The sequence below is a fragment of the Protopterus annectens genome, chromosome 16.part0, assembly GCF_019279795.1.
Source record: "Protopterus annectens isolate FY-2018-M chromosome 16.part0, PAN1.0, whole genome shotgun sequence".
Classification (NCBI taxonomy): Eukaryota; Metazoa; Chordata; order Ceratodontiformes; family Protopteridae; genus Protopterus; species Protopterus annectens.
In genome coordinates this window covers 498,443,369-498,465,548 of record NC_056750.1, presented here as the reverse complement: position 1 = coordinate 498,465,548, position 22,180 = coordinate 498,443,369, and the positions used below count along the sequence as shown (strand labels likewise).

General features: G+C 37.6%; 1 protein-coding gene across 1 annotated transcript in view; it reads right to left on the bottom strand.

The window, feature by feature from the left end:
- MYMK (myomaker, myoblast fusion factor) overlaps positions 1 to 20,820 on the bottom strand; it is a 290,800-nt gene extending 269,980 nt beyond the window's left edge. Inside the window, exon 1 of the mRNA XM_044058846.1 lies at positions 20,686 to 20,820. Within this exon, the coding sequence (XP_043914781.1) occupies positions 20,686 to 20,820 (135 nt within the window). The remainder of the gene's footprint in view (positions 1 to 20,685) is intronic.
- Between the last annotated feature and the right edge of the window lie 1,360 nt (positions 20,821 to 22,180).

Here is a 22,180-nt window from a genome sequence, read left to right as displayed (position 1 = left end):
TTTTCCCCTAATGGAATTCCATATGGCACCTCATCCATCTTGTACTGGCAATGAGTAATGGGCTTCCAAACAGATTCAATGTATTCATGAATCCCAGATTCATTCTTTAACATTTTACCTATCATCTGTTATCAGTTTCTACAATGCAACACAAAATCACCAAGAATTATTCCATACAGCTTATATACTTTCTGCTTTTACTCTCCAATGACTTTTATCTGGCATTGTTTTCAGAGAAGCATTTATTTTTTTACATATATCCATCCACTTGTATCTTAGCATTTTGAAGTCCCCGTATCATCTCACCGAATATATGCTTCCTTTTTCTAATCAGTTCTACAGTAATTTAAGTATGAGCAGACATTTTGTTTATCTCCTTGATTACAGCTTTCCTGGGACAGAGGCTTTTTCCTTACTTTGTTAGTTTACTTCTGGTTAGCTGCATAGCTACTCACAGGCTCTTCTTGCCTCTGTAAAGCTAGAAGTTTCCCATAGTCCTCCGTGTGCTGCTAATAGCACTCTGCCTGAACGACTATGCTAGGAAAAGACTTCTCATCTCACCTAACATGTTATATTAGTGACTTTTATATTTCTGTTTTTTCTCCATTCCTCTTAATCCTATGTTCTGCATACTTATTCCCTTTGTTATTAATGTAGTCAGTGCTTCAGCTTCCCACATGTAAATCTGCTTAACATTACTTTTTTCCCCACATTTGTCATCTATACTACTTCCCTCACTAAATATTAGTAGTAAGTGGAAAAATATTTGGAGGGGAACAGGATAGTTGTGGAGCAAAGGTCCAGACCTTTTACGGTTCACAGTGGTGAAATTAGGCTTGAGGAAATTAATATTCAGTTATCAGAGCCTGTACTTCTACCAACTTCGAATGTTTTTCAGCTTTTCTGCCCCTTTTATTTTATTTTTTTTTTTTTACCTAGACTTCTTCCTTTTCTTCTTTTAAAGAAGTACAGACATTTTTTTTATTTTTATCTACTTGAAGTTGGTTCTTCTCTTGTGCTGGAGTGCTACTTTTTTTTTTTTTTACTCATAATTTACTTGGTGTTTTCTTTTCCCAGCTGTGGATGGTACATGTGACTCAGTAGGGGTTACACAAGCCACTCTTTTTAAAGCATTGTACACTGTTTCCAACACTGTGATCCAACTTTGTGTTGCAGTGGGACTCAGCAGTGGAAGCATAGGACTACTAAAAAGAAATACATATTTAGAAGGAAAAAATGCATTTTTGGGCAGTCAGGACTGTTGATGTGAAATACTGATTTGCAAAGAAGATGATGATTGTTGTAACACAGGGTTTTCTTAGTATATCATATTCTAAATAAAATTTTATTATCTTTAAGAAGTGATTTACCTGATTAGACCTCATGAGACAACTCATCACACTGGGTTATTCGCTAGCAAATTGTCCACACAGACTCTCCACAACTTAATTTTTACTATCTAGTGTCAATGACCATTGCACATGACTACTTTTTTTTCTGGAAAATGCTTATAAATTCATGGGATCACTATTACCTATGCAATATTTAAAAAAGCTATTATTAACCTGTGCTAGTTGAATTGACTCATTAAGATTAGCATCATAATGTCAGCCAATCTGACTGTGACACAACCCAGATTTATTTCCTTAAAGGAGCACTGCACCCATAGACTGAAAAAACATGTTTATTTCATCAAGTCTTGATGTTTTCTAAATGTTAACACTACTTTTGGACTCTACATACTTTTTTTATACTTTTAAATATAATTCCAGAGTCTGCCAACATGGTGTCCTGCTTTGTGATTTCTTTTTAGTCTACCTCCAGGTACCCCACATTGCAGTGTTTGGCTTTAAAATAGTACATCATAGCCCCTAAGCTCCTGTCAATGCATTGACGTAACATGTGTTTTCACACATACCCTGCTTTCTTTTAGTCAAGTTTAATAACCATTTCTTGCTTTTCAATGACTACTTAAAAGACAGTGGGATACTCACACTGAACAGTATTCTCAGCACATGGACTTTGTCTCCTGTTGTGATATATTAATCACAGCAGAAAAAAAATAAAATTTGCCAGCTTTGACAGATGCAAAAGGGACGTGATTAGGGGGAGGGGAGGTGAGTTTAAGGACTACAACTCTGGCATAAGAAAAGAATGAAAATTGGCCATTTTAGAAAGAAAAAGAAGCAACAGGCACTGTGAATACTGTCCTGTGTGATTATCCCTGTTCCCAAGACCTTAATGTCTCAGAAGCCTCATCAGTTTTTCTTTCATCTTCCTTCTACTACTAAGAAAAAGAAGAGAGAGACAGCTTCTGAAGATGAGGAATGTTTGGATGTTGTATGTTTGGCATATTCTTCTAAAATTCAATCTCCCACAAGATTTGAGTCGGAAAATGAAGACGCTTTGTTTTCTGATTCCTCTTTGGAAGAAATGTGCCTTGGTAATACTTTTCTAAAAATGATGCAGCACTTAAAAAGGGGAGGAAAACAAATTTTTGATATTCACAAAAGATATCATGACTTATTAAATATGGACATCCCTGAGCTGTTAGCAATTTTTCCACTGTTAGATGTCTGACAAGATACCATGCTGTTGCATCCATGGCACCTGAGTTGCAACCACTTGGGCCTCAAAAACATGATATGTTTTATAAAGTTCCAGATTTTCAGAAATATTAGTATAAGAATTCCTCTTCTGGCCCAGCTGTGATTTTAGTGGAATTGGATAAAGCCTCTTAACTTTTCACATCTACTACTGCACTACTGAATGGTAGACTTTAGGGCTACAGAGGTATAGAAAGAAGGTGTCCACTTCTGTTACTCATTCTTTCCATGCCATAAGTTACCAAGCCCATAGGATTAGACACTAGGTGACTATTTTTGACAACAGGAATGAGATTATTTCTGATATTCCTGACTCTGAGAATGAGTGCTTTACAGAACATGCACACTTGAGCTGCACAAGTAGCAAGATGTTGCATAAAATGCATCTTTGATGCTGCTTCCAGAGCAGCCACTACTGGGTCCACTCTTAGAAGATATCCCTGGCTTCATCTCCAGTACTTGCAGATGCTGATAGTGGCTAAAATGTTGGATGCCCCAATAGAAAAGGATAATCAGTTTGGACCAGCTTCATCTAAAATGTTCCCAAAATTGCAAGAAAGAGGTAAAGTTATGCAGAATTTGAAACATCTTTCTCTCCTGCATAATCAAGTTTCAGACAAACTATTCTCCCAAAGCTGTCCCTTTTTTCCATAAAAGATAAAAATCCCAGCAAAAAGGTAAGAAATTCTCAAAGAAAATACACCTAAGACAGACTTTATAGGATCCAAGGGATCTTTAGGTTGCAAAAGCTCCAAGTTATGATGATCGGTTTCCTTCTTGCCCCACTTCCGTCCACTGTTGTCTGTCCTATAACATTTCTATAGGAAGAATTTCTCGGCTCCTTCACCTGTAGAGAAAGATAGCATCAGACACATGGGTACTGAATATCATTCAGAATGAGTACAGACTTGTATGACGTTTTGCAACGGTTTCATCTGGCATTCTCAATTACTCCCAAGCTGACAACACCTGTTTCATCCAATCTTACTAGTTATTCCTCCAGGGAATCATAGAGTCAGTCTGTGCTTATCAAAAAATGAGGGCAATTTATTCCTGGCTCTTCCTCATGCAAAGAAAAGAAGAGACACAGAAACCCATTTTAGACCTATCAATCTTAAATTTATTTCTGAAAATTCCAAAATTCAAGATGTTATCTCTACAAAGCTTTTATCTTGTGATTTTTTTTCAACAGGTTTCTTTAGTTGCTTTGATCTGAATAAAGGACACCTACCTTCACATTCCTTTCTATCTAAATCACAGAAAATACTTAAGATTTTGTTTTCTCTGATATCATTTTCAAATGTCTGGTTTTCCCTTTGGCCTCTTTAGAGCTTCAAAAGTGTTCACAAAATTCTTAGCCCTCACTGCATTTTGCATACTCCAAAGTATTCACATCTACCCCTACTTAGATGACCTTTTGATCTAGGCTACTCAATTCAAGAAATATTACAGGACCTAAAATTTCTAACTAATGTTCTACATCTAGGTGTCACTCTAAACTTCAAAGAAATTGACCCTTCATCCATCTCAAAACCTATATTTTTGTGTTATCAGATGGATGCGTCTTGCATGATATCTTTTTCTACATCAGGAAAAAATCCACTTTCTGACTTTTTACTTTTTATTCCCCAAAATCTGAAAGTGACTGGTGTAAGAGAGATTCTGAGTTCCCTAGGCTACATGGTTTCAGCAGTATGTGATTTTCTTTGCCAGATTCCATATTAGGCAGTTTCAGTGTAACTAAAGCCAACTTGGGCACAGCACTGCCCTCCCTGTAACATTCCCATCCCTTACTTGATATTTGTGAAGAAAGAAATCCAGTGGTGGGTAAACTGTATAACACTCAACCCTGATGTTCTCTTTCTGGTTCCTTCTCCCATCTAGAAGTTCAGAACATATTCTTTGAACCTGGCTTGGGGATGAAAGTCCAAGTGGTTTGGTCAAAGCAGATCAGGACCAAACCTATAACCATAAAAAAGATTAAAGCTGTAATCTTTGATTTATAGACTTCCAATTACCATTTGAGTCCCTGGAACCTTACAAGTCCTTACAGACTATACCATAGACTTGTGCTATGTCATCAGACAAGGGAGAACAATGTTTAACCATCATTGAAGGCTGGCCATGATAACTTGGGATACTGCTATTCACCACAGTATCAGTGGCAGATTATCTGAGCTGATGTAAGGGAGATCCTCATGAATGGATGCTGAACAGAGTGGTCTTTCTCCGTACTGTCCATTAGCAAGTAACTCTCCAGATAGATCTCTTTGTCTCCACTCAGAAAGGGATAGCTCAGACTGTTCTGCTCCAGAATTGTATGCAGGAAAGCATGGAAAATGGATGATGTCTTAAATTGCTGGAAGGGAAATTCATATATGCCTTCTTTGCTTTTTCATTCTTTCTAGAGGTTAAAGATTCAGAAGGAAATCCAAAAATAATGCTGGTGAAGCCCTTTTTGGTCCAAACAACATTGCTTTTCCCTTCTCCCTTCCTTTTCATCTAGTAAAGGGCATTTGCCACAAGTTCCATCACAGCATGGACTTGCATATCAAAAGGGCTCTCTAATTAAAATGACTGGATAATAACCTTCTGATTCCCTTCAGACACTTTTACTGTGAGGAATTGCTGCAGGTAAAAAAGGAGGCAAGTAAACCTGCTACATGGAAATCTTACATTTACAATAGAAAATATTTTATATTTGGTGTTGCAGCATAGTACAGGACCCTTATTAACCTATTATCCTTCAATACCTGTATGTGCTGCTCATCAGGGCTGGCATTTGTCAGTCATTTCAGCCTACTTACTTATGGACTCCCCCTCTCTTTCACATTATGAGGTTATACAATTTCTAAAAGGAGTCCATATCAGACCCCTCCCAAATTGATTCCTTCTCCTTGGAATCTGAACTTTGTCCTTCAAAATTTAACCCTAACTCCTTTTGAACCAGCCTGGTTCTGCTCTGCTCCTTGAAGATTTCTCCATTACTGGCTCTAACATCTGCTGAAAGGGTTTCAGAATTGCAGGCTGTTATGTGCTGTCCTGGTTTTTCATAAGGATAGTGTAAAACTGAGGAATAATCTTTTTTATGCTTAAGGTAGTTCATGAAATGTCTCTGAATTGGTCCTAATCCTCAAAGTAAGGGGGGAAGAAAACTTCATTTACTAGTTGTTCACAGGCAACTAAGATTCTATATGGACAAAACAAATGCCACTAGGAAATCTTACCAGTTGTCTATTTCCTTTGATGGAAAAATGATGGGTCTCCATGTTTCTAAACAGAACATATTCTAAAGGATTCCTCTTACTTTTTCATTTGTTAATCCTTACATGGAAAATGTCTCCAAGGTCAGGTCAAAGCTCACTTTACTAAAGCTGTTGCCTGTTAACCAGCTTATTTCAAATGTCTGGATTCAAGGATCATTCAGGAAGCAGCAATCTGGTCATCTGTTCATACCTTTGCTAAACATTATAAGACCAATGTTTTCTCAAAGATCAGAGCTGGTTTTGCCAAATCCATTCTTCAAGAGACATGGGACCGTAGTTCTATACCTGAGAACTTTTCCAGTCAACATAAAAGCTGTGGAATCTTTCCAATTGTCAGCAATATGACAGCAGTGATTCTAAGTAAGAACATGGTACAGTTGTGTAAGAACTTCCCATGAGAACAGGTGTTTGAGTAGATCCCTAATGTAATATATGCAGTATCCCCCCCCCATGTTTTATTACTTTGTCTTACTTGGCTAAGATGAACACTTATGTAGCATATCCCCTTTTTATATCCTATATCTGAGAACTGTTATATAATGTACTATCCTCAGACAAACATTTTCCTGGGACAAAAAAGCTCTGACAACATTTGTACCCGTATATCCCTTATGTGTCAGTACATAGTCTTGTTTATAGGTTGCACGTCAGACATACATTGGTAGGATGAAGGAATGCATACTTTTGCAAATTGTCAGGACATAGGTTATACTTGGCAGCATAACTTTCATTTGTCAGCAGTACTGTAACAGTGAGCTATTCAAACATCTACTGTTATGGTAAGTACTTGCACAACTGTACTTTCTTACTAGAAACAATTTAAAGCAATAGTCCCCTAATGTACCCTTCATATTAACTTGCATTGACAGCTTATCAGAGAATCATTTGCAAAAAGAAAAATTCAACTTGTTTTATATCAATCAATTTTAATAAAACAATACAACACTTCTCATATGAGGAAGCATATCTTCCTTAATTTTTTCTCATAATTTAATATTAGTCAATGGGAGATCATAAATCAACCTAAAATAAATTTAATTTAGCAAATACAGCATCCAGCTTAGACTACCCATTCACTTGATAAAATAACCAAGAGGAACATGTAACATATAAACTACCAGTTCACAAGCCTTTATATGGTAGCTTTTACCAAACTGATTAAAAGCTCCTAATATTCTTCCCGTATCAAATAGAATTGCAAGCAGTACATTAAACAATTTACATGGATATTTGTTAAACAATGAGGTCTTGAAAAAAATAGTGCTTGCTATATACTTTTATGTGAGCCATAAACATTGTACATTTGTAGTGCAAATGTTTGATACATGTTGTACTAAAGATCATCTACATATGGCAATCACCTATATTTTGTTTTTACTTCAACAGTCTTATCTTCCTTGGGTGCTCTTCAAATTGTTATTTGCAAAGTATGTACATGACCCAGGAAGTAGGATTCTCACGACAATCAAATACCATAATTAACGCATTCATCTTACTCTTAGTGTTAAATTTCATGTCATTTTTCTTGAAGAAACAATTACAGCAGAGCAACCACTAATATATGATTTTATATTTTCATTATAGCCAGTCATATGAAATAATTTAGAAATTTTATATTACCATGAAATGCAAAGCAAGCTGTAGTATAAAGATTTATGCCATGTAGAGAATCAACACAATACAAACTCTGTACAACCATTGTCTGATTGCTGAACTCCTCATTCAGTGCAAGATCAATAACTAAATAAAGAAATTCCAGTTTTAGTTAACAAGGGCAGTCTTAATGTAGTCTCAAGTCTAAGTGCCCTCCAGTCATTCTTATATCCTTTAAAAATGCACCATTTCTTGAACCTAAATGTGCTTATTGATGGACTGCAGTTCCAGAAGAACCATTCAGCATAACATCAAAAAGGTGTCTGAATGTGACCATCTACTGACAACACTTGACCCTCTTTAGATTGATTTACTTAAAGTTCAAAGTCTTTTTAAGTAATATTTCTTAAAAATAGGCTGATACTGTGGTAACTGGAAAAATACCAATAACTCAAAAACAAAACCGCTCCAACGTCAAGCACCAAACGTTATTAAAGCAAAGCTTTTGGGTAGCAACCCTTTCTCAATGCTAATACTACTACACAGAACAATCAACCCTTAAATAAGAGCAAACAAGCATCACATGACCAAATCAGACATATCACATGACACTATTTCTTAAATTGTTTAAAACACATTAAATGTTCCTGTTGTATTTTTACTAAAGCAGGTTTAATACTCACAGTATTATTGAGACTCAGTTCAGACACTGCAAACAGTCTAATAATCCATTTGTACTCTCTGTTCACAAGGTAATTATTTAAATCACCCCCTCTGGTACCTTTTATTGCTGCATCTATTACCCTAAATTTAAAACAGTGGTCCTCACCCTTACTTATGTCTACTTAAAGCATTTTTATCATTCTTCCTTCTTGTATCTGACTTGTGTTTAATAATCTGTTCTCTCAGCCTTCTAGTAGTTTTCCCCACATAAAATGAAAACCTTTTACACATGTACCAAGGTCAACCACATTGCTAGTATTACAGTTGGCTGAGATAGGAAATATATATTGCTTATTAGTTACAGCATGAGTAAACACACTACTATTATCTACTAAACTATCATTGCAACAACTACAATTCATACATTTAAAAGTTGTGCATTTTATAGCAATTTGTTGCTTAGTTGGGGTATTAAAATCCTTATAACACAGCCTTCTGCTTAACTTTCTGACATTTCTGTAGGAGAAGTGAGGTTTATTGTCCAAAAGAGTCTGCAGCTCAGATAAGGCTAATAAAATGGTCCAGTTCTTTTAATGTCAAAAGTTCTCACATGGAAGGTAGTTACATATCTTATTTTGCTAGGCTGAGTTGCCTTTTGTGCAGCCTCCTCTGCACCCCTCAAAAATATAGGCTGCAGGGAGATTCTCCTATCCATTTTTACCCCTTCACAAACCCTAATAACTTCTACCCGGTTATACCCACTATTTAAAATTCATTAATCATTTCATTTAACTGCTCATTAAACCTCAGATTATCCATAATACAACAACAGAACATTTAATGTGTTTTAAACAATTTTAAGAAGTAGTGTCATGTGAGATGCTGGCTGTGGTCATGTGATGCTTGTTTGCTCTTATTTAAGGGTTGAATATTCTGTGTAGTAGTAGTAGTATTAGCATTGAGAAAGGGTTGTTACCCAATAGCTTTGCTTTAATAAAGTTCTGCGCTTGATGTTGGAGCGGTTTTGTTTTTGAGTTATAAGTAATATTTCTTCTCAGAATTATTGTGCAATATTCATATAACATCAGTCTCGCCTTCCTCATTTTCAGGCTTCTGCTGTAATTCTTCTAGCTCAGCAATCTTGCAACAGTCATTTCCCTTTTTAAAATTCCACTACCACAGATTTCTCATTCACAAAATGAAATAACTGATGAAGATTTTTTAAGTGTTATCCACTCCTGATAGATCCGATGTTAACAGTTGTACAGCTGAAGGAAAACCCTTTCAGTAGCATTTGAAATGATTGCTTACCACTTAAATTACACCATCAACATTCTTTTACAACAAGCAAAAACATTGTCTACTGCATGGTAGCATCCCAGAAATTATGATCTGCAAACATTGACCTTTCCTCCACTGTCATCACATTACCACAATTGCAGCAAACCTGTCCCATCTCAAACTAACTCACAAATTGAACCAGAATCCGTCTCAGTCAACCATAAACTGTATCAGCCAGAGATAACAGCAATGTATAGGTATTTTCTTTTCCCAGTTAACTTATTAAAGCAGTCAATTGCACTGCCTTACTTATAAATAAATTCACAGAAGTCAAATCCTTCCGTTATCTTCCAGGATCCCATTCAGTCTTGTGTTTTTCTACCCTCTTTTATCTTCCAGTGAAATATATTTCTGTTCTGTGTACATGTTTTGAAAGCTTTCCTCCACAGATTTATTCCACACTTCAGACACTTATTGCTACAGTAATATCATGGAGTTATTTCTTCTTCAAGAATTTACTGGAATTACCACCTGATAACTCAAACTGTTTTGTGTAACAATTCAAAAGTCTGGACACTGCATTCTTCTCCTGCCTAACTGCTTCAAGAATACCTTCCTTATGTACATTACATAGCCTCCTGGCTATGCACCAGTTGATGTATTCATTGGATTGAGACTCATCAGTAAGACTTTTTGTTCTTGAAAAACATATTCTCTTCACATTTCCCCAAACATGAAGACATCATTGCAAATATGACAAAATATTGCATCAGTAAAACCAAAAAACTACACTGAAAAATGCAGTTTATTACAAAAAATACCCTCTTTTCCATTATACTCGACATAGCAGCGGAAATGAACTGTAAACCCCCTGGAAACACAGCTGCAAGATTTTCTCCATCTATCAAACTTTTGACAATTCCCTGGGGTCTTTTTTTTTCCCCCAACATCAACTGTGGCGCTGTTAGTTACTTCATTTCTTAAGTAATTATCTTTTAGTTCTAACCTTATTGATAACTGTCCCAGTTCTAACCATCCTGTTTTATGGAAGGATATAAATTGACTTAGGAAAAATTGGATTCCATTATTAAGGGAACGTAACCTACTCGAGATTCTCCTAGCCAGACGCTGAACTGACTGTATTACTCAGATTGTCTTCAAAAGGATGGTTAATAATCTGATAATGGTTCAACATGGTGCAAAAATAATGGTTAATGATCTTCTGATAACAAAAGATCAATGATGGTACTTAGTACTAATCTTTCTTGATCTTTCTGCAGTGTTTTACATGGTGGCTCATGATTTCTCTTTGGACTGGTTATTTCTTTTATTATGGCATTTCTACTACTTTCCTGGCTGCCTGCCACCTGATAGGATGATTCTAGAGGACAACATCAGATATTAAGTTGTCCTCTCTCTACCCATTGCATTGTGGTATGCCATATGGTTGCATTGTTAACAGAGTACAGGATAGCCACCTTTTCAGATGCCCAAAGTGGGACATTTTTTTTAATGAAAACATAAGAGTCTGAAGTACAGACTCTACCCATAGCCAATGCAAAGGACTCAACATTAATTATTTGCCAAAATAAAAGCTTATTGCAGCATTTGAGTTGCTGGTGCTGATTTTTCTGCAGGACACAAGTGCCCAAATAGAGACTGTCCAATGCAAAGAGGGGCAGGTGTTAACCCTAACAGAGTATTTATTTGAGAGTTTGTGACCAACGGAACAACACAGCATACTTCTCAACATTAAAAATTTGTAGCACTGGCCTTTAAAATTCATAGCAGAGGGTTACAAAAAAAAGCCCGTTTTGTTTTTCAAAATAAAAGATCATCAGGTGCTAGAACCTCATAAAGTGAATCATGATGAGCTTAGTCCATTTATTTAATAATGTATGTATCTTCAAATTTGTCCATTTTTATGAATAAATCGCCAAATTATGGAGAAATGCTCAATTAGAGGGCAAGTATCATAGTGCTATGCTAACATTAAAGCAGCTGAGAGGAATATTGAATAGTTTATTTATCGGTGTATATTAACTTAATGACTATGGGGACATCTATAAAGTAGCCAAGCATCTCAAATGTATTTTGCAAGTTTAAGGTTTGTAATGAGAATCAAACTCTGTAACTTGTATTTTTGAGGTAAACACCTTAACCATTATGCCAACCCCCTTTCAACTTAATAATGTGTTAATGGATGCCTTACTGGATGTTTGACTTCGATGTTTTTTTTTTTTTTTTTATGTCCATATTTGTATTTGTCAATCAGATGGGTAGACTGGTTCAAGGAACCTTTATAGCTACAGCCCAGGCCAAAGGTAGTGAATAAGATAGATGAATATAAGCTAAACAACAGCAATTAGTTAAGCAGTACATTTACTTAAAGAAACATAACATTAATAAATGTAACCGAGGATGCCTGTGATATGAGTGTGGGTTGTAATGCCTAAATATCAGTTAATACAGTAATATTCTATAAAAGAGTTATAGGTAGCAACACTGTAGTCATGCATGAAGTAAGAGTAACAGGTGTTCAGTGAAGTTATACCTGTTACTTAATATGTAGACAAACACAGAGCGCCTTCATGTAGTGAACGTTTGTAGAGTAAGAAACAGGTGTTTAGATTACCCTGTAACAATGTACATGCAGGATAACATTGATTTCCAAAAAAGATAGTATCATCCTGGAATGCCATAAAAATAAACTAAATAAAAACAGCAAGGACATTAGAGTAGTTTACAAGCAATTATTTGATAATTAAATGGGATATCCAAAGTGCGGTTTATGGTACTAGGCTACTTGGAGGTAACCTGTCATTACGTACGTATGTATGTATGTATGTATTGTGGAAATGCAAGGAACCACAGACTATATACTGTAGTCTGGTTGTATCAAAGTCTAGTTAGAAAGATGTTCTTATAGACTGGCTAGAGAAGTATATTAAACCATTAGACCATATAAATTGAAATGGGGCAGGAATAAGAGAAGCATCTTTACCAAGAGTAGGGGGCTACTAGAGGTAGGAAGAAATGGAACAAGTACATGGAACAGGTAAAGAGCAACATAGGAAGTGCTGAATTTGGGGAGATACTTTCAGTGGGAGATTCTTAGCCTGAACTTATTTAGTTAGTGTAGCTGCTGCACCCATAACAGAAACCTGGAGAGAGAATAGAGTGAACTACGGTGATGCTTGGATTTAGGAAGTGCAGAAGTGGCTGAAGATAGGAGGACAAAACTGTTTGTAATTGTGTTTGTGTGTATATGTATTTGTGTGTATATATATATATATATATATATATATATATATATATATATATATATATATATATATATATATATATATATATATATATACATACAACTAACATGAGATAAGAAGCATAGGGGAAGAGTGATGATGATGGAAAGATTGACGCTGGTTTTGACAGGTAGCTGCTGTAGACAGACTACATGATGCAGAAAAGAATGATGAGTGGTGTGACAGAATGACTAGGGGACAGGCAAAGATACGTGCAGCCATATTAATTAATTACCTTAACCTTCCAGTACTGAAAGGGAAGTGCCCCTGTCTAGGGTTAGTATGGACATTGAAATGATAGAAGCGTTGATGATAGTTTGAAGAGAGAGCGAGGATCCCTAACAGAAATATTAGGTCTTTGATCTAGTTATAACTAATAGAGAATGCTTGCCAGAAGCTGCAGTGTGACAGCCAAAGGTCAAAGGTTATATTGGCATTGTATCATTAACCATCCTCAGACTTGACACCAGGATTAGCCACAAGAACTGAAATCTCAGATTATGGGAGGGCAGTCTTATGGAGTAAGTATAAAGAATTTTTGGAGAAAATGAAAGTGTTAAAAGGGATGAGATATGAGTTTGGAATAAATCCTAAGGTTGTATATGTAAAGTAGATGTGGAAGGAAATGGTAAAGGAAAAAAAAGTGTGGTATAAGACAATAATGAAGATTTATTGTTTGTTTCTGCTCAACATCGGAGCTGTTAGCTGGTATCTACATGTGAAAGTCAGCTAGACATACAAGCTGATTTAAGTATACTTTTCTCTGCTTTTGCATTGTTTAAGATTAGTACTGCATTTTATGTTTTTGTTTCATTGAATATTAATTGAATATTGTGGTCAATGTCTTTCTGCAGTTAGTTTGCTAGAAGTGTGATAAGTGTAGCCATCTGGGTTCATTGGAGATTGTTTCTCTTCTTTTGAAATTCTGTGTTAAGTCTTACCCTGGGTGGTTTCTGTTTGCCTTATAATCAGTGTTAGTCACATCTCTGTGTATTTTATTTCTGCTCAACATCTGAGCTGTTGGCTGGCTGTGATCTACCTGTGAAAATCAACTGGACACACAAGATGACTTAAGTATACTTTTCTCTGCACTTGCATTGTTTAAGATTAGTACTGCATTTTTTTTGTTTCATTGAATATTATTTGAATATTGTAGTCTCTGTCTTTCTGCAGTTAGTTCCTCATCCTCCCCTCCATGTTCTTGTTGTGGTGCTAATCTTGGTGGCTTTGGAATTGTCTGCCCCTGCTGTAAATTTGTTTTTGGCACTCCTCCTGGGCTCATCTCATTTGTTCACTCAACTGAGTACAGTGAGATCATATTTTGATTTCAGACACTCCTACAAGTCCCATCTCTTCTGCTGTGTACAGGGAGAGCACTTGGGAAGGACAACCCCTATATTCTCTCAATTTGCTCTGTTCCCTCCCTCTCCACTTAAAAAAAAAAAAAAAAAAAAAAAGAAAATGAATTATACTTTATTTAGCTGCTCTTACTTAACTGTCTTCTACCTTATTACCTTAGTTTGCTGTTCTTTGTGCTCTTAAGTGTACAAGTGCTCTTATTCTACACTTATTACTAGCCTGACTAATATTCTAAGCATCTTAGTTTTAGTTGTAGCACTTGTGCTTTTGGCTATTTATTTTACATTTAGGGTTTTTGCAGACAAACCCTTATCAATCCCTGTTCTCCATAACTCTGCCAAGTACTCAGAGCATTATGTCTGGACAATTCCCATCAGTTTCTGCTGCCAGCCTGGTCAACATGGGCATACTGAGACAGTGTAGCAACTGCCTCATGTTCACGGACAGTCCCCTTCTCCCAGCACATAATTCTTCTACTTGTGAGAGATGCATCTACATCAGTAAGCTGGGATCCATGCTCTCTCACACCACATTCAGTACTCCTGACAAAGAGGAGATTGACAGCACAAGCACCACACCACCAAAATCAGAGAGACACACACCCACCTATGTAGGAGTCCTCAACAAAAACTTACCTAAACAACAGTGACCCCCAAAACACTCTCAAAAAAAATCGATGTACAACACCAATCACATCACACACATTAGTCAGTACACCAGTGTCCCACAAACACAGCCCATTAGGCAAAACAATAAACCAATGCAGCCCATAAGGCATAACAATAAACCAAACATACTAGTCATTGACAACTCAGTAGTGAGAGACACTGATGTCCCCCTTACCAGGCTCAACAAGGAGAAGGGCACAATCAGCTGTTTGTCAGGCGTTAGAATCTGCCACATCACACACGCACTCGAGTCTCTCCACAACAGGTACAAGTATGACTATGTCATTGTCCATGTTGGTGTGAAGAGAGACATGATTTAGCTGTCAGACTATGTGCTGCAAGCTGGTATGACCCTAGCCCTAAGCAGCATCCTACCTTCACCAAGAATGATAACCACAATACCAACAAAAAATATTTGACTTCAACAATTGGCTTAGTTTCTGGTGTCTTTTTAAGGGGATCCAGTATGTGTCTGCCTGGGATGACATGGTTGACAGGCCACGCTTCTTTGCCAAGATGGCCTCCACCTGTCACCCTGGGGTTCTGGATCTTGGCCAAAGCTCTTGCCTCCCACATTGTGCCTTTTTTAGGCCATGTCCCAAAGACAAATCTTCCAACATAAAAGATCTGTCAAAAAGCAAATTGAAGGTCATGCTGCTCAGTGCTAGGAGCCTTAATCTGAAAATGCACTCACTGCAGGCTCTCCTCACACTGGAAGATGCCAATGTCTGTGCGGTCATGGAAACTTGGTTCAGGGCTGCAGAGAGCACCCCTGCCTTACCAGGCTATACCTCATTCCACACTTTCTGACCACAAAATGAGGTCAGAAAGACTAAGGGTATGGAGTCTCAATCTTCATTAAGGACAGGCACACCTCCAGACTGATTTACCAACATGACGCACTGGAATTACTCTAGGTGTAACTGACAGTTGGCAAGACACCCATCCAAGTTATAGCCAGCTATAGACCCCCTGCATATCTCAGCACACCGTCATCTCCTACCTGAACCTACTTGACTCCATCAAGGTACCCCCTAACACCCTGATCTTGGTGACTTCATCTACTCCACCATAGACTGGGTGATCTATTCCTGCACTAATGCACTCACCCAATGATTCCTTGACTTCATCATTTCCAACGCACTAGATCAGCTGTCTTAACCCCCACAAGGGGAGATAACATACTTGGCTTTGTTATCACCAACATGGGTGACCGCTGCACCACTCCCATAGTATGTCCTTCCCTGGTGAGATCAGATCATCGGTCTGTCTCATTCAAAGTTTCTATCCCACCCAATCCCTTCCCAGCCATAACCAGGCTAAAAAATGTCTAAAAAGCTGACTATAACTTCCTAAGGGAGGGTATCAGCAACTTCATGCCACCGCCCCCCTCAGATGATGCAAACAGCTATGCTGAACAGTATGCAAGCACCTGTACAACTGCATGGACTCAGCCATACCCAACAGAACTAAAATCTGCTCTTCAAGGAAACACAAACTTATCTGGTGGACATCCCCTATCAATAGAATTTACAACAAAAGGAAGAAACTGTTGTCCAAGGGTAAAAAGGAACAAATTCCAAATCGGAAAAACTCCCTCCTCTGCCACAACAAGGAAACTGGATCACTAGTGTAAACCTCCAAAGCCAATTATTAGTTGAAACTAGCCTCCAAAACAAAGGGAAACCACAAGTCCTTCTTCAGTTACGTTTGGAACCTCCATGGCAAAGCCCAAGTTTGTTCAAAACTAGTACTTAATGGTACCCCTTACACTGATCCTGCTGACTTAGCCAACCTGCTGGCTGATAGGTTCAGTGCAAACTTCACCCCCTTATCGTCCCCCAAAGGTCCAGTCGACATCCCCTATATTTGTCCCACACCTCTGTAGATCAAGTGTTAAAGACCCTAGCCAAGGCAAAGAACACAGCTTCCATGGGACCTGATAGTAGCCCAGGCTGCATTTTGCACCAGTTCCAGCAAGAATTAGCTTCGCCATTCAGCACCCTATTCAACCACAGCCTAACTACAGGCTTCATTCCAGCAGAATGAAGAACTGACATTGTCATCCCTTTGCACAAAGGTGGTGCCACTTCTGACCTGGGAAACTATCTCAAGATCAGCTTGACTAGTCTGATCTGTAAAGTCATGGAGCTTATTGTTATGGATCTCATAAACTCAGTTGGGATTCATCAGGGGCAGATCTTGCCTATTGAACCTAGTTGACTTCTTTGAGACTGTCACCAAGGCTGTGGATGAGGGAAATTCAGTACATACACCTTACCTTGACCTGGCCAAGGCCTTTGACACAATCCCCCATTCGGGCATCATCGAAAAGCTAACACAACTTGGTGTTGATCCCTATCTAGTCAGATTGATGGCCAACTGGCTCACAGATAGGACCCACAAGGTCAAATAAGCGCTGCCACCTCCGATAGCAGACCTGTAACTAGTGGTGTTCCCCAAGGATCTGTCCTGGGACCCCTAATGTTTGGCATATACTTCTCAGAGGTCCAGGCAAAGACAAAGGGCATGTGGATGACTGTAAGTTGGGTGCTGTCATTGATTCCCCAGTTGATGTTAACATACTGCAAGAGGGTCTCACAGCTACAAATAACTGGTGCCAAAGTCATGGCCTTAAGTTAAATGCAAAAAAAGTATTGTCTTAGCATTCGGTAAAAACACAGCCCCTACTGATTACCACATCAATGGCAACCCCCTAAGCACACAACCTGTGGTGAGAAACCTGGGTATTCAGGTTGACAATAATCTCACATTCGACCATAATAAGACAACGGTGGTCAGAAAAGCCTTTTACTTAGCGGACAGGCTTAAATGACTATCACTCTACTTGGTATCATGCAGATTGCTCAGAAGTGATCTGTATCTCGCTTACAAGGCAATATTAGACCCTGCCCTACTAGAGATGCTCAATATCTGTAAGTCTAACTCCTTGCGCATTACTCGCTTGATAGGCCTAAATCTAATATGTGACATCAACAAAACCTGCTGGAGAGTCAGGTTTGTGTCCCAGAGGCTACCCCATATCTGCAATAGACTTCCCACACATGTCAGAGTACCTCACTGACCCTCTTCAATGCAACCATGATGAGGGGATGGGAAACCACAAATTTGTCCCAGGAGTTCCACCTTTGTCTCTCATTGACAGGGGTGACAGGTGCTGATTGAGGCTTCTTTTTAGGGGATAAACTCTTGGCTAGACTTGTAAGGGCCCTAGGACCATTAGCCTAGTAACCTCCAATGATTCTATGTTGAATCTTGTGAAGAAGTTAAGGAAGCTATGAGACAGAAGGAGATGACTGCAAAGTCTATTAGCATGGCAGGTCTGCTTTTAGATGTGCTCACAGTGAAGGGTGGAGGGATGTAAAAGACAATGTCAGAAAGACCATATTATCGTGGATTTGGTACGGTAAAAAACAACACATTCTAGAAAGTTAAACTGTTAAAAGATTATGAAAGCAACTTATTCAAAAGATTATTTTGTTTGTAGTACAAGTAATAAATGTGATGTGTTTCTGTATGGATATTATCCAGACAAAAGTAATTTAAATACAGAGAAAGTGGAGTTGTTTATTATTTTGAAAATATGGAAAGATAGACCACAGGTATAATAGAATAGATGTCCCATACATGTCAAGCAGAGCACCTCACTGGCCCTCTTGAAGAGAAATCTTGATGAGTGGCTGGGGAATAAAAAATTCACCCCAGGGATCACTCCAGTGGCTTTACTCGACAGAGGCACTAGGAACTAATGTCGGGTGGCACAATGCCAGGGTAACCCTATGGGCTAGGTTTGTAAAGGCTCCAGGGCCATTAGCCTAGTACACACCTATGAAAAAGTGATTTTTTAATAAAAAATGGGGAGCTGCAGACATAATAAAGAATGCAGTGATGACAAAAAGTGTGTGGGGTTGATTTTTATAAAATGTAAATGAAGTGTTGTATGAAGATGTACAAAGTATGAATAAGCATGTCAAGAATGTCTGAAGATATAAATATCTATGTATGTAAATAAAGAGCCCTTATAAGTAACACAGGATTTCTTACATCCACCTGAGTTACCAGCAACTTAGCCAGATGGGATCTCATTTTAATTTCTCATCTGAAGGGCAGCATATACTGTAAGGACTGCAGCATTCCATTATTTCCGATTGCAATGTTACTATTGGGAAAATAAATCTAAGCACCTGGTGCAGGAATACAACCCACAGACTTCTGAACTGATATTCTATTTTGGATATATAACACAGAGAATCAATTGAAAAAATAATGCCAATCCATCACAAAATGTACAGTCGCACACATGTACATGAAAGCACATGGTGCATATAGGTACAAGGAATTTTAGGACATGCTCCACTTTCCCTTTCAGTTTGTTTTTGGGAAGATGTTTGAAGAAAGTGAATTTCCTTGTAATAACTGACTGGGAATATGCAGAGAACGTGCAGTCTACACAGAAGGCACCCTGACTGGGAACTTAACCAGTAAACTAAGCACTGTGAGTAATACCAAGGATTGCACCACTGTGCCCTATCATTATGTTTTAATTTATTCCCCATCTGTAAATCAGATTGTATGTGTCAACAAAATTTGCAGACCAAGGATTTTAAGTGTGTGTGTGTGTGTGTGTGAGAGAGAGATCATAGTGGCAAAAACTGAACATTGTGAGGGATTCATTATACCATAATTAATATTTTTCAAAGACAGCTGTTAAGAAAATAAATAACTTTGAAAATCTGTTGATGATAATAAAAAAAACAGTGACAGAGGACAAACAATTCTTTGCGATACAGTAAAGGCAGTTCTATTAAGTAATCTGAGAATACCAATGATGTTATATGTTTTTACTTTGTTATACGTGTTATCTAAAACGGTGATGAAAAACTTGTCCAGTGTAGCCCTTAGTTGCTGGTCTGTGTTTCTGTAAGTGACTTAGTCCTGTAGTCAGTGATAATTTATCTGACCTTCTTGGTACAAATTATGAAAACATTAATGCCACATTACTTTATTAACAGGTAGACAGTTATTTGTTAACCATAGACAAGAGTTATTGTCATCATAACTTCCAGCTGTTACTCTCTTTAAGCTACATTAATAGTTTACACACACACTCCATTGATAAGCAAATATGTCTACATATATGTATCATTAAGAAAGCTGTTTGCTACTACAAAGTTCAGATTAAGTAAAGATAGTAGCTATAAGATTTTGATGCTGGACAAGTATTACATCTTCTAACAGCCATTTTAAAATAGAAATGGCACAGAACAACATTAGCAGCCTGGGAACAGGTCAGTGTTCTATAGCAAATCATGTAAACCAGCCCTTGTAGTTGACAAACGTATTCCATCTTCAGAGTTGTACATTAAGACGTAACATAGTGCAAAGTGCTCTTAGTGTTTTGTTTCAGGTCCAGGACCATTAATGGCTTTTAGCATACATGCCTCCTCTGGATTAAAGCATATAGTTACATCTAGTTATATAATTTTGATAGTTTTGTTTAGACTAGGATTTCTCCATTTAATATTTCTAATTACTGATCTGTTAAATTAATCTCCTGTCATATCAAAGATAAATATGTATGTTCATTCAGCTCTGTCTTGTTTAATTGCATGCTATTTGCAGACACATTTATTTTTAGCTCATTTGGATATTTAAGAATTACATTAAGATCTGCATACCGCATATTCATTGTTATGGATCTGCGTAGCTCACTGTATTATATTATTTTGGTTTTGTATGCCTCAAGCAGTCTGAAATGGGTCCTCATGGAAGAGATCAGTTTCCCAATTACCAAAAAATAAAATGAATACATAAAAATAAATTAGAAGAGTCAGTAATTAACTAAAGACTTTTTAACACATGATAGCAAGCTACAAGAATTATTGGCATATATGCGTTGTTACAGAAAGTAAAAGTGACTCACCGCAACAAAGAACATTGTAAAAAAGTAAACCATTGCTTCCATATGAAACCTTCTCTTTGCTGCAATGCTGATGACTGGAAGGAGAGCAAGACTGCTTATTACTGGCAGAAGAAGTTTAGCAACAATTGAACCCATTTTATAGCTGATTTGCTGTGTATGTAGAAGCGGATAACCAGATTCTGAGAGAATGAGTTCAGAAAGAAGCAGGGACGCTAGCATGTGCATTGAAACAGCTGTAGCAAGTGTATTTAAAATTTAAATGTCCAACACTAGCCCATTGAAAATATTTTCAGCAAAGGACAACAGGTGTACATGCTAGTCTTGCTAAAATGGGCATTCTAGCACTGATGTGGTGTAACAGGTTCTCTTGTACTCTAGTTGACTGAAGGAAAGCTTTATCTGATGTATTCTGTAATGAGTCATCTTATTAAACAAACATTGAGTATTTTTATCTATCCAAAATAAATTATACAGCTGAATAAATATTATAGCAAAATGGTTTATAATAAGTGAGTAGTATTTATTTCAATAAACATAAAATGTATTCCAAGAGAATCCATGACTAATGCAGCACACAGGTTAAAACTATTTAAAACTCAAGTATCTTTCTCAGACACGTCTCTGGGCTTTGAATCAGTAACTGTAGGTTCCCAGCCTTTAACTTGTTGCAACAGTACTGGTGAAGACACTGTTGTCTAGTAGTGAACCCTTTCCGAAAAACAATAACCAGGGACAAGATTCAGACATGCATATACAAATATCCATAGCTGTATACAAACACACAGATAACCTTCTGCCATCACTGGTTTTATGCAGCTGCTCTGCAGTTTCCTCAACAACCATATATATTTTACTTGCTGTATTACAGTTCGAGAGGGATCAGTTACATAACTGGACATCAGACAGAGAACACTGTAATGAGGTACAAATGAAGACTGCTAGACAGAAAAAGTGAAGGAGCAAAACACATTTCACAAATTCTGTGAATTCTTCTAGCCACTTCTGCATACCAGTCAGACCATCTTGCGTGTGTGTGTTGTGTGACACTTCAGTCAACAAAGCTTCCACAGTCTATTTTCCCAGCCCATGTATGGCATGTTTACTAGTGTCACATCATCTTATTGTATGGCTCTGTACAATGTGGCATGCACACTTTATGATCTGGGTTTATCAGTGTTCATGTTTCGTTTCTGTAGTGCTTACAATGTGGGATGCACACTTTATGATGTTCTGGGTTTATCAGTGTTCGTGTTTCATTTCTGTAGTGCTTACAATGTGGGATGCACACTTTATGATCTGGGTTTATCAGTGTTCGTGTTTCGTTTCTGTAGTGCTTACTTACACATGTAACTCACAGATCACACAAGCTATGTCAGACTGCACTGCTGCATGTCGGTGTCTTTGTTTCACTACTGCCTTGCAGTTGTATCTTAGTGTTGCACCACTAACCACTGCAGAGCACTGTCAAAATGAACATTATTTGTTTCAGTTTACA